This window comes from Scyliorhinus torazame, chromosome 4 (assembly GCF_047496885.1).
Source record: "Scyliorhinus torazame isolate Kashiwa2021f chromosome 4, sScyTor2.1, whole genome shotgun sequence".
Taxonomy (NCBI): Eukaryota; Metazoa; Chordata; class Chondrichthyes; order Carcharhiniformes; family Scyliorhinidae; genus Scyliorhinus; species Scyliorhinus torazame.
The window spans coordinates 118,562,229-118,574,591 of record NC_092710.1 but is presented as its reverse complement, the minus strand read 5'-3'; the positions used below and the strand labels follow the sequence as shown (position 1 = coordinate 118,574,591).

General features: G+C 45.6%; 1 protein-coding gene across 1 annotated transcript in view; it reads left to right on the top strand.

Moving 5' to 3' along the window:
• The first annotated feature begins 1,065 nt into the window (after positions 1–1,065).
• The window catches only part of elp3 (elongator acetyltransferase complex subunit 3), a 178,182-nt gene continuing 166,884 nt past the window's right edge, over positions 1,066–12,363 (top strand). Inside the window, exon 1 of the mRNA XM_072498551.1 lies at positions 1,066–1,224. Coding sequence (XP_072354652.1) covers positions 1,203–1,224 — 22 coding nt within the window. The 5' untranslated portion in view covers positions 1,066–1,202. The remainder of the gene's footprint in view (positions 1,225–12,363) is intronic.

The window sequence follows — 12,363 nt, the reverse complement described above, 5'->3', positions numbered from 1 at the left end:
TCTACTCCTCCATTCAATGAGATCATGGCTGATCTGATATAATCTTCAACTCCACTTTCCCGCCTTATCCCAATAACCCTTAACTCCCTTAATAATTAAAAATCTATCTGAGCCTTGAATGGGCAGCACGGTAGCACAAGTGGATAGCACTGTGGCTTCACAGCGCCAGGGTCCCAGGTTCGAATTCCCGTTGGGTCACTGTCTGTGTGGAGTCTGCACGTTATCCCCATGCCTGCGTGGGTTTCCTCCGGGTGCTCCGGTTTCCTCCCACAGTCCAAAGAAGTGCAGGTTAGGTGGATTGGCCATGATAAATTGCCCTTAGTGACTAAAAAAGGTTAGTAGGGGTTATTGGGTCACGGGGATAGGGTGGAAGTGAGGGCTTAAGTGGGTCAGTGCAGACTCGATGGGACGAATGGCTTCCTTCTGCACTGTATGTTCTATGTTCTATACTTCACAATCCGGCCTCTACAGCTCTCCGCAGTAAAGAATTCCACAGATTCATTACCCTCAGAGACAAAATTCCTCCTCATTGCTGTCTGAATTAGGTGACCATTTACCATGAGATTATGTCCTCTGGTCCTATACACTCCCACAAGAGGAAACATCCTCTCAGTAACTACTCTGTTAAGCCTGCTGAGAATCTTATATGTCTCAATAATGTCACCTCTCATTCTTCTAAACTCCAATGAGTACAGGCCCAACCTACTCAACATCTCCTCATAAGAAAATCCGTCCTTCACACCCGGGATCAACTGTGTGAACCTCTGGACTGCCTCCAATGCCTTACATAAGGGGACCAAATTTGTTCACAGTATGCCAGATGTGGTCTAACTAGTGTCTTGTACAGCTTTAGCAGGACTTCCCTATTTTTATACTCCATTCCTTTTGAGATGAAGGCCAACATTTGCCTTCCCAATTACCTGTTGAACCCAAATCCTGAGGTCAAGTCCAACCCCTCAGATTAAGCCCCTCCCCTGAGATATAACCCCGCCCCTCAGATCTAACCCCGCCCCTGAAGCCAAGCCCCGCCCCCTGGTTTTCCCAGTCCCCGATTAAAGACCCGCCTTGTCATCTGAGCACGTGACCTATCCATGGCACGTCTCCGAGCCTCGAGGAGTTTTGCGGCATTTCGGTGTAGATTTTGCGGCAGTGCCGTACAGTGAGCTCTCGTTTCGGACGGCTGTTCAATTCCTGAAGCCGGGATGGGGAAACCGCGGAGGAAAGGTCGGTGTGGTTGGGACTCAGGGATGTGGCGGGGGATTCGGCAGTCAGCCCCCGGCCATGTCTGTTAGTTTACTTTCAAATGTCTCTATTTTGTCTCGGGTTTGACTATTCCCGGAGGTTATACAAGATCTCCTATCTCAGCCGGTCAAGGAGCTCTCAAGTCTCCAATAGCCATAACTAACAAAGATGTTCAAATCAACTTAAACCTGCCTGATGCAAATTCCCATTTGTAATTCATTCAGTTGGAGCGTGTTGCCGAATTACAGACCCTTTACTGTCAACATTTCTTGTCTCCATAAAGGAATGATAGATACTCTAGAGAAGATGTAAAAGGATTCAAACGATAATAACAGAACTGCGAGGCTACAACTATGAGGAACGACTGCAGGCTTGGAGATGTTTTCTCTAAAGAGAAGTTTTAGGGGGTGACCCGATAGAGGTCTTGATTGAACATTGGGGTTTGATGGAGTTGTTTTGGCTTGAAGGCAGTTCAAAATTAGGGGGAACTTAGCAGTCACTGATAAATCGAATTGGCAATTCAGGAGAAACTTTTTTAGCCAGAGTGGCGGAAATCATTGCAAGGAATAGATGAGTTGAATAGCATAGATACATCTAAATTCGTAGAATAGTTTCAGCACAGAAGGAGTGGTATGGCCTGTCATGGGCTGGATTCTCTGTTCCGCCGTGCCAGATTTCTGGTTCAGCACGCTGGTGGGATGCTCCGTTTTGTCGGCTGGTCAATGGGGTTTCCTATTATGCCCCACACCATCAGGAAACCCCTGGGCTGCCCACAGCATCCCAATGGCAGAAAATCCAGCTGCATGTCTGCCAGTTCTCCGCCAAAGCAACTCCTCTCATCCTGCTCTCTGGCTTATTCCCCACAGCCTTTGTTGCTATCTTTTAATGGCTATCGGAGATGGGCCATCAATGTGCGAATCGGCCAAGAGTTTCGGTTCGGTCTGCAGTCTGTCTTCCCAAATACACACTCAAGCTCTGTGCCTGCTTGTTTACTTTGCATTGTCCATTTTCCCTGTTGTGCTCTGCGAGTGCCCATTTTATATGCTGAAAGTGGCCATCCCAGATGGCTACACTCCCCCCTTGTGATCCTCAATGGGAAGCGTGAAGGATCACATTACTGAATCTCCTTTGTTCTCTGCCTAAGTCGAACACCCGCAATCAAGGACAGGCTCTATCCTACTCTGTCCTATGGATTCGTACCTTTACCTAAATTGCTTTGATTTACATATTATAAAATTCTAAGGGGCACTATAACATTCAAGCATGCATTACGTTTCTTTCTTTTAAACACGGGAACCTCTAACTATCCTTCGCTAAACTATCTTCAGGCTGTTTAGCCAATAAAAAGAATTTACAAACAGTGTAAAACTATACAATAGCAGCATTACATTTCTCTGTATCTTGGCGATCAAGTACAGAAAATTCACATTCTTTCTTTATTAGAACAAAACAAAAAGTAATCAATGCACTTTATTCATTTAGAGAGAGTAGGGGTTTTGCTGGAGTCCGAAAATAGGGGGTCTCAGTGTGTATACCGGAGTGCGGGAGGCTTTCCTTCGCCATTTCCGAAGTCTCAGTGCCTGGATGACACTGCAGAGTATTGCTATCACTAATAGGGCTTCTACGATGTATGAAAGGGAATACCATCTTATAAGGTTGTCGCACCAGGTTGGTGTGTCAGTGGCTGTCTCTGGGTGTGGTGTATGGCAGTGATGGGAAACATTCACTGCCTGTGTGGTGTGGGTCAGGGGGGTCGCTTCCGCGCGCAACTGTATGATCCCACGATGATCCAAATGTAGGTCACGATGTCTGTCTTCATTTTTCTCTTGGTCTTCCTCTGTCTTCTGGTGTTTTGGATTTCCTGTGGACACGAGCATAATATCTGTTATTACCTTGTTTAAGATCTCGTATGTCTGTCTGTCTCCTTTTATTATCAATTGCCCATTAGAATCATATGTGACTCCCACATTTTTTTTTTTTTATAAACCAAATATTTTTGGGAACAAGACATCCGAAAAAGAAATACTGTCACAGTGCGAGCAGTCTCACAGCCTGTGTGGTCAATGCACTGAGTGGGCGGACAATTTCTCAGTCCAGCAGCCAAGCGTTTCATCCAAGTGTTTGAGTATGTAAATAGCATGTAGGGATAGCGACCTAAGGGTCGCGGATAGCAAAAAGTTTGTGGCAAAGAGCATTCTTTAAACCACATCCTACGAAACAGTAAAAGAGTTTCAAAATAAAAGCGCCGAATCGGGTGTGTGTGGGCCGCGGCGGGGAAGAATGGGTGGAATCCCCGGGTAGGGCGGTGACCAGTGCCATAGGTGCACTACCCAAGCTTAGCTGACCAGATGGGGGTCCTCAGGCAGGGCGGGACCAGTGCTGTTACTCCACTGCCTGGGTGACCGGACAAGGACGGAAAGAATTTGAGTTCACCGTGGAGAAGAATCAGAAGAGTAGTCATGACTTTCAATTGGTGTCTGCTGACAAACTTGTTCCTTTAACTGCCATGTAGCATTAAAAGAGTCGTCGTGACTGCATCAAAATTTGGCGTGGGGCCATGAATAAACTGTATCAAAGGGTCGTACACGATACAAACATGTAACATATCAAACTAAAATAACAAAACGGGCAGGCTCCATCTGAAAGACGGCCACCGTAAATCTCAATCGGTTCCTTTTTACCATCACCTGGACACCTCATTGTTCTACTGCAAAAAGATTCGCAAAGGGGCTTGTCTGGTGAGAGTCAGAATCTGAGTCATCATCTTCTCCCGGTTGACTCGATACTACGGGGAAGGTCCCATCTTGTGAAGATGTGCTGTGTTAGAATCTTGGCTGTCTTTTTAGCCGTGTTAGTCCTAGATGGAAAAGCTTCCACCCATTTTGTGAAGGTGTTGATTATTACCAACACATACTTTATTTTTGCAGGGGTGTAGGGGACCTATATAATCTATCTGTAAATTTGTCCAGGGGCCATTAACAGGGCGGGTGTGACTGAGTTGACCTTTCCTCGCATACCTGTCTGGATTGTGGGCGCAAATCAAACAGTTTTCAATGTAATAAATCACATTGGATTTTAAATCGGGCCACCAGCAGAGAGGTCTGAGGTGGGCAAGGGTTGCATCTATCCCTTGGTGTCCATGGTTGTCATGGAATTGGCAGATAATTTTGGTTTCTATCTTGGGTGGGGACCACATAAATACCATCTTTTAAAATTATGCCATTGTGTGTTGTTAAAGCGTTTCTGTACTTATCATAGGGGGCTGGGAAGTTACCTTTTAAAACTTCCCTGAGCTTTTTGTCTTCCTTCTGGGCTGGAGCTAAATCTTAAATATTGGTCTGTGAGACCTGGACCGCGTGTACTGGGGGCACTCTCGGAGGAATTACAAAAGTGACCATGTCTGGAATCTGCTTTAGCTAGGGCGTCTGCCTTAACGGTACGGGGGGGGGGGGGGGGGGGGGAAGAACGATGGTGGCTGCGAACCTTAACGATACCGTATTTACGGCCTTTAGCTGTCTTGAGGATACGCTGGAGTAATGGGGCTGAGGGTAGGGGTTTTCCGTCTGCGGAAACAAAACCTCTAGATTCCCACAGGGGTAGGAACTCAGTTAAGCTATTGTAGACATATAGGCTGTCGGAAAATGGAGGGGGAGTTGTGGAAGCCTTGTGGTAGGCACGTCCACGTGTATTGCTGCCCCTGGAAGGTGAAAGCAAATTTGTATTGGCACAGTTTATCCAATGGAATGGACCAAAAGCTGTTGCTGATTTCCAGAACCGTGAAAACGTTTGACTGAGGTCCCCTGGACCCGTGGCCACGGTGGGGGCAGCTAATGGGGTCACTTTGTTTAGTTCCCTATAATCGATGATCAGTCGCCATGAGCCATTGGGCTTCCTGACGGGACAGATTGGGGCATTGTTAGTTGAGGCTACTGAATTGTACGCCTTGATCAAGTAAACTTTGCATGACTTTTACAAAATCTCCCTCTGCTTGTTGGGGGAAACCGTACTGTTTTTGGGGTTTTGGGTCGGGTCCTGTGATGACTAAACCTGCGATCCTGCCGCGGTGGTGCTTGTGCTGGGCAAAAGCTGCTCTGTGTTTCTGTAAAACGTCCCTAACTTCTTTGTCCTGACTAATGGTTTGTGGATCAAACCAGAAGTCTCCTACTGCGCTAATCCTGTGTGCGTAGTCTCCAACTATGAGCGTGGCGGGGGCTCGTGCTGCCTTTGCCATTCTCCACACACATTTATTGACGGGGTCGAACGAAAGACTTGTGAGAGCTCATAAAATCTATTCCCAAAATGTGTTTGGCTGTCTGGGGTAGATCTATTAGAACAACGGGGTGTTTCGTCTTAATTTTGCCTATCTGAATAGCCACAGGGACCGTAATGTGTCCCTGTTGTAAGTGCCCTGTGAAGCCGCTAAGGGTAATGGTGTCTTTGGTGGGCCATGTATCTCGTTGGAACATTGTGGAGGAATTTAGCGGGGTACGGGACCCTCCTGTATCCCAAAGAAATTCTACGGGGTGTCCCCGGACTCTGCCTGCTACTACCGGTCTCCCGGACTTGTCCCAAAGGGTGTTGCAGACCCAAGTTGGGAAGACCGAACACCGTCAATCGGTGCCTTTCATGGCTGCGTTCTCAGAACGGGCGCTAACACTGTGAATGGGCTTGGCTCTGTTCTTGTTTAGGGTATTTGCCTGCTGGTTTCGCTGCTGTTTCTGGGGGCATTGCACTCTCGGGCGTAATGTCCTAACTGTCCACAATTGTAGCATTCTTGTGATTTAGGCTGCTGTGGGCTGTTTCTTCCCTCGTTTACCCATGCGGGGTTTTGATGTGTCCTGACTGGATGCATGTTAGCATCTGTATGCTCTTCATCTATTTTTCCTTGTTCTGACCTTCCTTGAAGGGACTGTTCCCAAGATCGGGATAATCTCTTTAATACCCATTTCTCATTATGTGTATTGTCTGGGGGGTCATAGTTGGCGCAAGCTCTCAGTCCTGCTTCGGTCGCGTGGGAGACTAGGATACGAGTCCATTTGGCCAAATGAGCGCGGACTAACTCTCCAAATACTGCTGTAAAGTGGGTCCAAAGGCGTCCAGCAAACGCTGTTGGGTGCTCGGTCTTTTTCTGTTTGCATTTATTGAGTCCTTCTATGGGATCTCCCTTATTGTAGTTGATCGCATCTTGGATCGTTGCATGCATTTCTTGGAGGGTGCCTCCTCCTACATTTTGTTGGTCGGGAAGGGCTCCCACGACTGAGGGGGTCGAGGCTCAAAACTGTGAGCATAACTTGCTCCTTTTCGTCCAGGCCATACATGGTCGCCTGCTGTTTAACTTTCGCAAATTAATGGTGCGGGTCCGATGTGGGTTGGAACGGTTTGATTTTGTCTCCTGCGTCCCTTAATTGGGTGACGGTTAATGGGGTAGTGTACAGGAAATCGGGATCTCCGTTTGTTGTGGCCCTGTGCTGTGTGGTGACAGGGTTCATGGGATTGTGCACTACCTGTGCAGTCGGGGGTGGGGGTTCTTTCCTTTTCTGCGATGTATCTGGAGTACATGTTCCATGCACATAGCGATGGGCAGTTTCATTTAACTCCTGCCAATCGGGGCATTTTCCTGATCTAGCTGGGGTCCGAATGTATCTTGGAAACCATTTTGTGCTGAGAGCAGGGATTGCAGGTCTGCAATTTGCTTTCGGCATTTGGCGTGGTCTACCGAACTCTGCCTTTGTTCCGTCGTGGAACTGTGGAGTGCTCGTAGGACTGCTTTTAAATCCTGACATTGCTTCTTTAATTGCTCGACTTGAAGTTCTGTCTCTTAACTTACCAACACCACGCGTTGCGTGTTTTGGTAGGCCTTATCGTACTGAGACTGAAAGCTGTTTAGGTGAGCGAGACGATTGGTGTGCCCATTTGACATCAGCCATCTTCTTGTCCTTCGCCGCTAACTGCTCTCTAAGTTGCCTGTTAACTTTCTCGCACTTGCTAACGTCTCCCTCACTATTCTTCTCTCTGTCTCGAATCTCTCTGCGGAGCGTCTTCACGACCTCCTCTGGCACATGGCAATTGTGCCAAGCAGGACACGATTGCCATCGGCTTGCGACCTTTTCATAAACTCTTCTTATGAATCTCGGTCAGGTTATCCCACAAAGTCTGTCCTATACTTCCGGGACCTGTTTCCTCATTTGCGCAAAATTCGCTCCAAAGGGGCCATCCTTTTCCTTTTAGATACTTCCGAATTTCCTCTTCCCATATGGGACACTGCTCTGCTCTATTGGTCGCTGCGACCTCGAATTCCTGGGGGTTCATAAGGCGTTCCATTGCCTTCATTGTCATTTCTACTGTAATCTCTGGGTTTCTACCGTACATTTGGAACGGGGAAATAAAGTGGTGATGCAAACACTGGTATGGCTCAAGCTAATTTCCAGTCTACAAAACTCCTGGCAGTTTAACGGAACAAACTATATAGAGGTTACCTTATATCCCTTGTTAGTACGCATGCAAATTACACACGTCCGAATGTTGGAGGTTTGATCGATACTCGTGTTACGCTTGTGGTTTTTACTTTTCCGCCAATTGGGTTTCTAATTCAAAGTTGGGTTCTCTCAGAGTGACAAAGTCACTTCTAGGTCGAATCCCACCAGAGTCGCCAGTAATGTTGCTATCTTTTAATGGCTATAAATATAGCGATTAATAAGGTTGCCTTTCTTAATCTTAATTATGAAAATGCTTTCAGAGTCGCCAGGTATCTCTTGATACCGCCACAAGGTTCAACCGAATACCGATCAAAGAGCCAATACACCAGTTAGTTAGTTCAAAGTCAATGCTACTTTATTTACACACAGTATGATTTGCTCATGCACAGTAACACTACAGGCTAAACTATGTCTATCACTGACACCTATACTTAACTTCGGGTGCCACTGAGGTCAGAGGAACAATGGCCGTTGTTCGGATCTGAGGCTGTTGGGTTCGAAGAGGTAGCAGGAGTACAGCTAAGGTCGTCCGTCTCGTCGCGAACGTTGAACTTGAACTTACTTGCTTCTGGTGGTGCAGGTGGAAGGGTCTCTCCAGCTGAGAGCCGAATCCAAGAGAGGGAACACTTGGCGAGGGTTCCTTCTTATACTTGGGGGGGCTTTGCGCGCTTTTAGGCGGCCCTTAAACTCGGTCCCAATTAATTGGGCAGCTTCTCGATTACTGCCATCGATCTGAGCCAATAAAGGGGCGGGTGCCTTGATGGCTGGGCATGTCCGAAGTGGCCGTTGGCCTTGCTTTGTTTGTGTCTTCTTGCTGGGGTAGTGGTGCCGGAATGTCTGGGACAGTATGGCTACCTAAGCACTAGTTCTTTGTTTATCGGAGATGGGCCATCAATGTGCAAATCGGCCAAGTGTTCCGGTTCCGTCTGCAGTCTGTCTTCTAAATACACATTCACGCTCTGTGCCTGCTTGTTGCTTTGCATTGTCCATTTTCCCTGTATGCTCTGCGAGTGCTCATTTTATATGCTGAAAGTGGCCATCCCAGATGGCTACACCTTCCAATTTTTTTTTTCTTTGGACAATTACCCTATTCCTTTTTGAAAGCCACAATTGAATCTGCCTCCACTACATTCTCAAGCAGTGCAGTTCAGATTCTAACCACTCGCTGCAATTAAATGTTTTTCCTCATGCCATTGTTTCTTCATTTGTCAATCACCTTAAATCAGTGTCCCTCTGATTCTTGATATTTTCATCAATGAGAGCAGTTACTCCGTATCTACTCTGTCCAGACCCCTAATCATTTTGAATATCTCTGCCTTCCCTTCGCCGAGGAGAACAATCCCAGCTCCTCCAATCCCTCTACGTAACTGAAGTTTCTAATCCCTGAAACCCTTCTCGAATTATTTCTGCACTCTCTAATGAGTTTACATCCTTCCAAAAGTAGGATGCCCAGAACCATACATGGTACTTTAGTTGAGGCCGACCAGTGCTTTATGCAGATTTATCCTCGCTTCCTTGATTTTTGTACTCTTGTGTCCCTATTTATGAAGCCCAGGATGCCATGTGCTTTATTAACTACTCTCAACCTGCTATGCCACCTTCAGTTTTGTGCACACAGATAGTCTGAGGTACATCTGTTCCTACACCCCATTTAGAATTGTACCCTTTGTTTTATATTGTCTCCTAACACCAACCTCACCATAAATCTTCCTCCAGTCCAAGAAACAACCGTTCACTACTTCTTTCTCTTTCCTGTCACTCAGCCAATTTTGTATCCATGTTACTGTTGTCCCTTTTATTTCAGGAACTCTAATTTTGCTCACAAGCCTATATCTACAGCTGATCTGTATCCGACTAACATTTACCCACCTTTACTATATATCCTTTTGGGTCATGGAATACAGACTTGAGTTTGCCTCTATTGTCAAGCCATGCATTCTGCCCTAATTTTAAAAATATTGTTCTGACAACCTGAGCCAGTGTGCGGCCAATTCCAGCTCCACTTGACCCGGAGTCACAACACGGTTGAAATTAACTTTTATTTTAAAATAACCAAGGTCTACAGCAACCAATAACTACAGTCACCGGGTTTTAACTTTTCATGATTAACAGTAACTATAATTAAATTTCCAACAATGCCAACTGGTTAACTACTTACTGTCTAATCTCTAACCCCCCTTTTAACTTGCCCATCCTCTATAGACATATATACACACACACACAAATATATAGGGGAAAGGGAGTGTAAAATAATTATGAAAATAAAAGGATAAGAGTATTTCAGATGAATGCCTTCCAGTTAGTTGTTTCTTCAGCCTAGGCTTTCAGATGGATGTTATCTTTTCTTTGAGCTTGTAATGGTTTTCACAGTAGACTCACAGAACTAGCGGGCCACCAGCATTTGAGAGAGAGAGAGAAGCTTCTTCTTTCAGGGTCTAGAAGCTTCTGACCTCAGACAGTAGAGAGCAGAGAGAGAGAGCTGCTTTCACCTCGAGGGTCCAGTGGCTTTTCCCATGTTCTCTCCGAAAAATCCCACCTGACAGGAACCAATCGCTGGCAGGCTAATTAATTGGCCACCAATCACTAACAACCCCTCCAATCTCTTGGGTGCCAGAAAGTCTTTGCACTTCTGCCTAAAATACAAAACTTTATAACACAGCGTACTATTTTGACATTGAGTTCCTTACTTCCTCTGCTTGACTTGAAGATATGTCTCAGATGAGCCATGGACCAAAAACAATAAAGACAGAATAAAAGAAATAGGAACTAAGGAAATCAACAGAACGGGCGCTGACAATATTTGCACGATTGAATTATATGGTGCCATTTTATAATGGGAGCCTCTTATAAGCTTGTGACACTATAAAACATTACTGTTGTGAGTAGTAGTACTGCACCTTCTCTAATTGTGAGTGTCATTACATTGCGGCAAGTGTACTTGGACAAGTTTGCAAGAATGCAATGTATAGTGGAAAAGCTTAGCGGGATCTGGAAGGGTTTTAAAGTTAAATTTTGTCTGCAAGTAATGCCACAGGAGATGGCACTTGTTGAATATTTTTTAAAATTTAGACTCCGTTTTTCCCCCCAATTAAGCAGCAAGTTAGCATGGCCAATCCACATAGCCTGTACATCTTTGGGTTGTTGGGGGGAGGGGGGGGGGGGGGTGAGACCCACGTAGACACGGGGAGAATGTGCAAACTCCACACGGACAGTGACCCGGGGCCGGGATTGAGCCTGTGTCCTCGGTGCTGAGGCAGCAGTGCTAACCACTATGCTACCGTGCCACCCCAGCACTTGTTGAATCTTAATTCTGTTGTCCTGTGAAATCTTTTTGATCACTGTTAATTTTATATCATTGATGAATTTAAAATAAGACCAGGGCTTGGTATCCAATTGATTGTGACTGCGCATTGAGGTTGGGAAGGCTGAAGCAGTGGGTGACTTGTTTAATATTCATTTTTGGTTTGTGGGTGTCCACTGGCAAGTTTATTCTCCACTCCTGGTTACCCTAAGAAGGTGGTGGTAAATCATCCTTGAATCACTGTTAACGACTTTGAATGACTAGCTAGGCCACCACAGAGGGTATTTAAGAGTCACCATACCAGCACCACATCTAGTTGCAGACCCGTTAAGAATGGGCGGTTTCTTTCTCTAAAGGACATTGATTGAAGTATTGGGGTTTTATGAATATCTGGCAGCTTCACGATCACTTTTACTTTCTTCAATTCAGAACAAATCTGGAATGCATTCAAATTCACAAATTGTTGTAGTGGCATTTCAAATCATTCTTCTGGCAATTTGTCACTCCAGGTTACTATTTCAGTAATAAAACCCCTATATGTTATCGTAGTGCATGTGGCAATAAGTGTAGGAGAGGGTTAGGGTAACAGCTGTGGATTAACTGGTGATGAGTAGAGGAGGATGGTGAAAGTGAGATGCTGAATATAAGAAACAGGAGCAGTCAGTATGCTCCACCACACAATATGATCATGGCTGAACTTTTACATCAATTCTGCATTGCTGTTTTATCCCCATATCATTTGATTCTATTTGTGCCCCAAAAGTCTATTCAACTTAGCCTTCAACATACGCATCGACTGAGCATCCACAGCAGCCCTCTTGGACAGAATTCACAGTCCTCTGAATGAAGGCATTTCTCCTAATCTCAGTCCTAAATGGCCAATCCCTTATCCTGAGACTGTGGTTCTAAATTCTACACCCTCCAACCAGGGGAAACGGCTCTTTTGCATAAAACCTTTTCAGAGTTTTATATTTTCAATGAGCTCCTCTCTCATTCTTGTAAACAGAGGCCTGTTTTACTCAATCTTTCTTTGGGGATGAGAAAAATATCAGCCATGATTGAATGGCGGAGCAGACTCGATGGGCCGAGAAGCCTAATTCTGCTCCAATATCTTATGGTCTTTCCTCATAGAATATTCCTCCCGATCCCAGGAATAAAGCTAGTGAGCCTTTGTTGCACCCCCTAAAGGCAAATATCAGTTTCCTCAGGTAGATATAAGTTTTCTTGGGTAAAGAGGCCAAAGCTGTATACAACACTAAAGATGTGGCTTTGCCAAAGCCCTGTACGATTGCAGCAAGACTTTCTAGCTCTTGTACTCTGACCCTCTTGCAAAAAAAGGCTAAT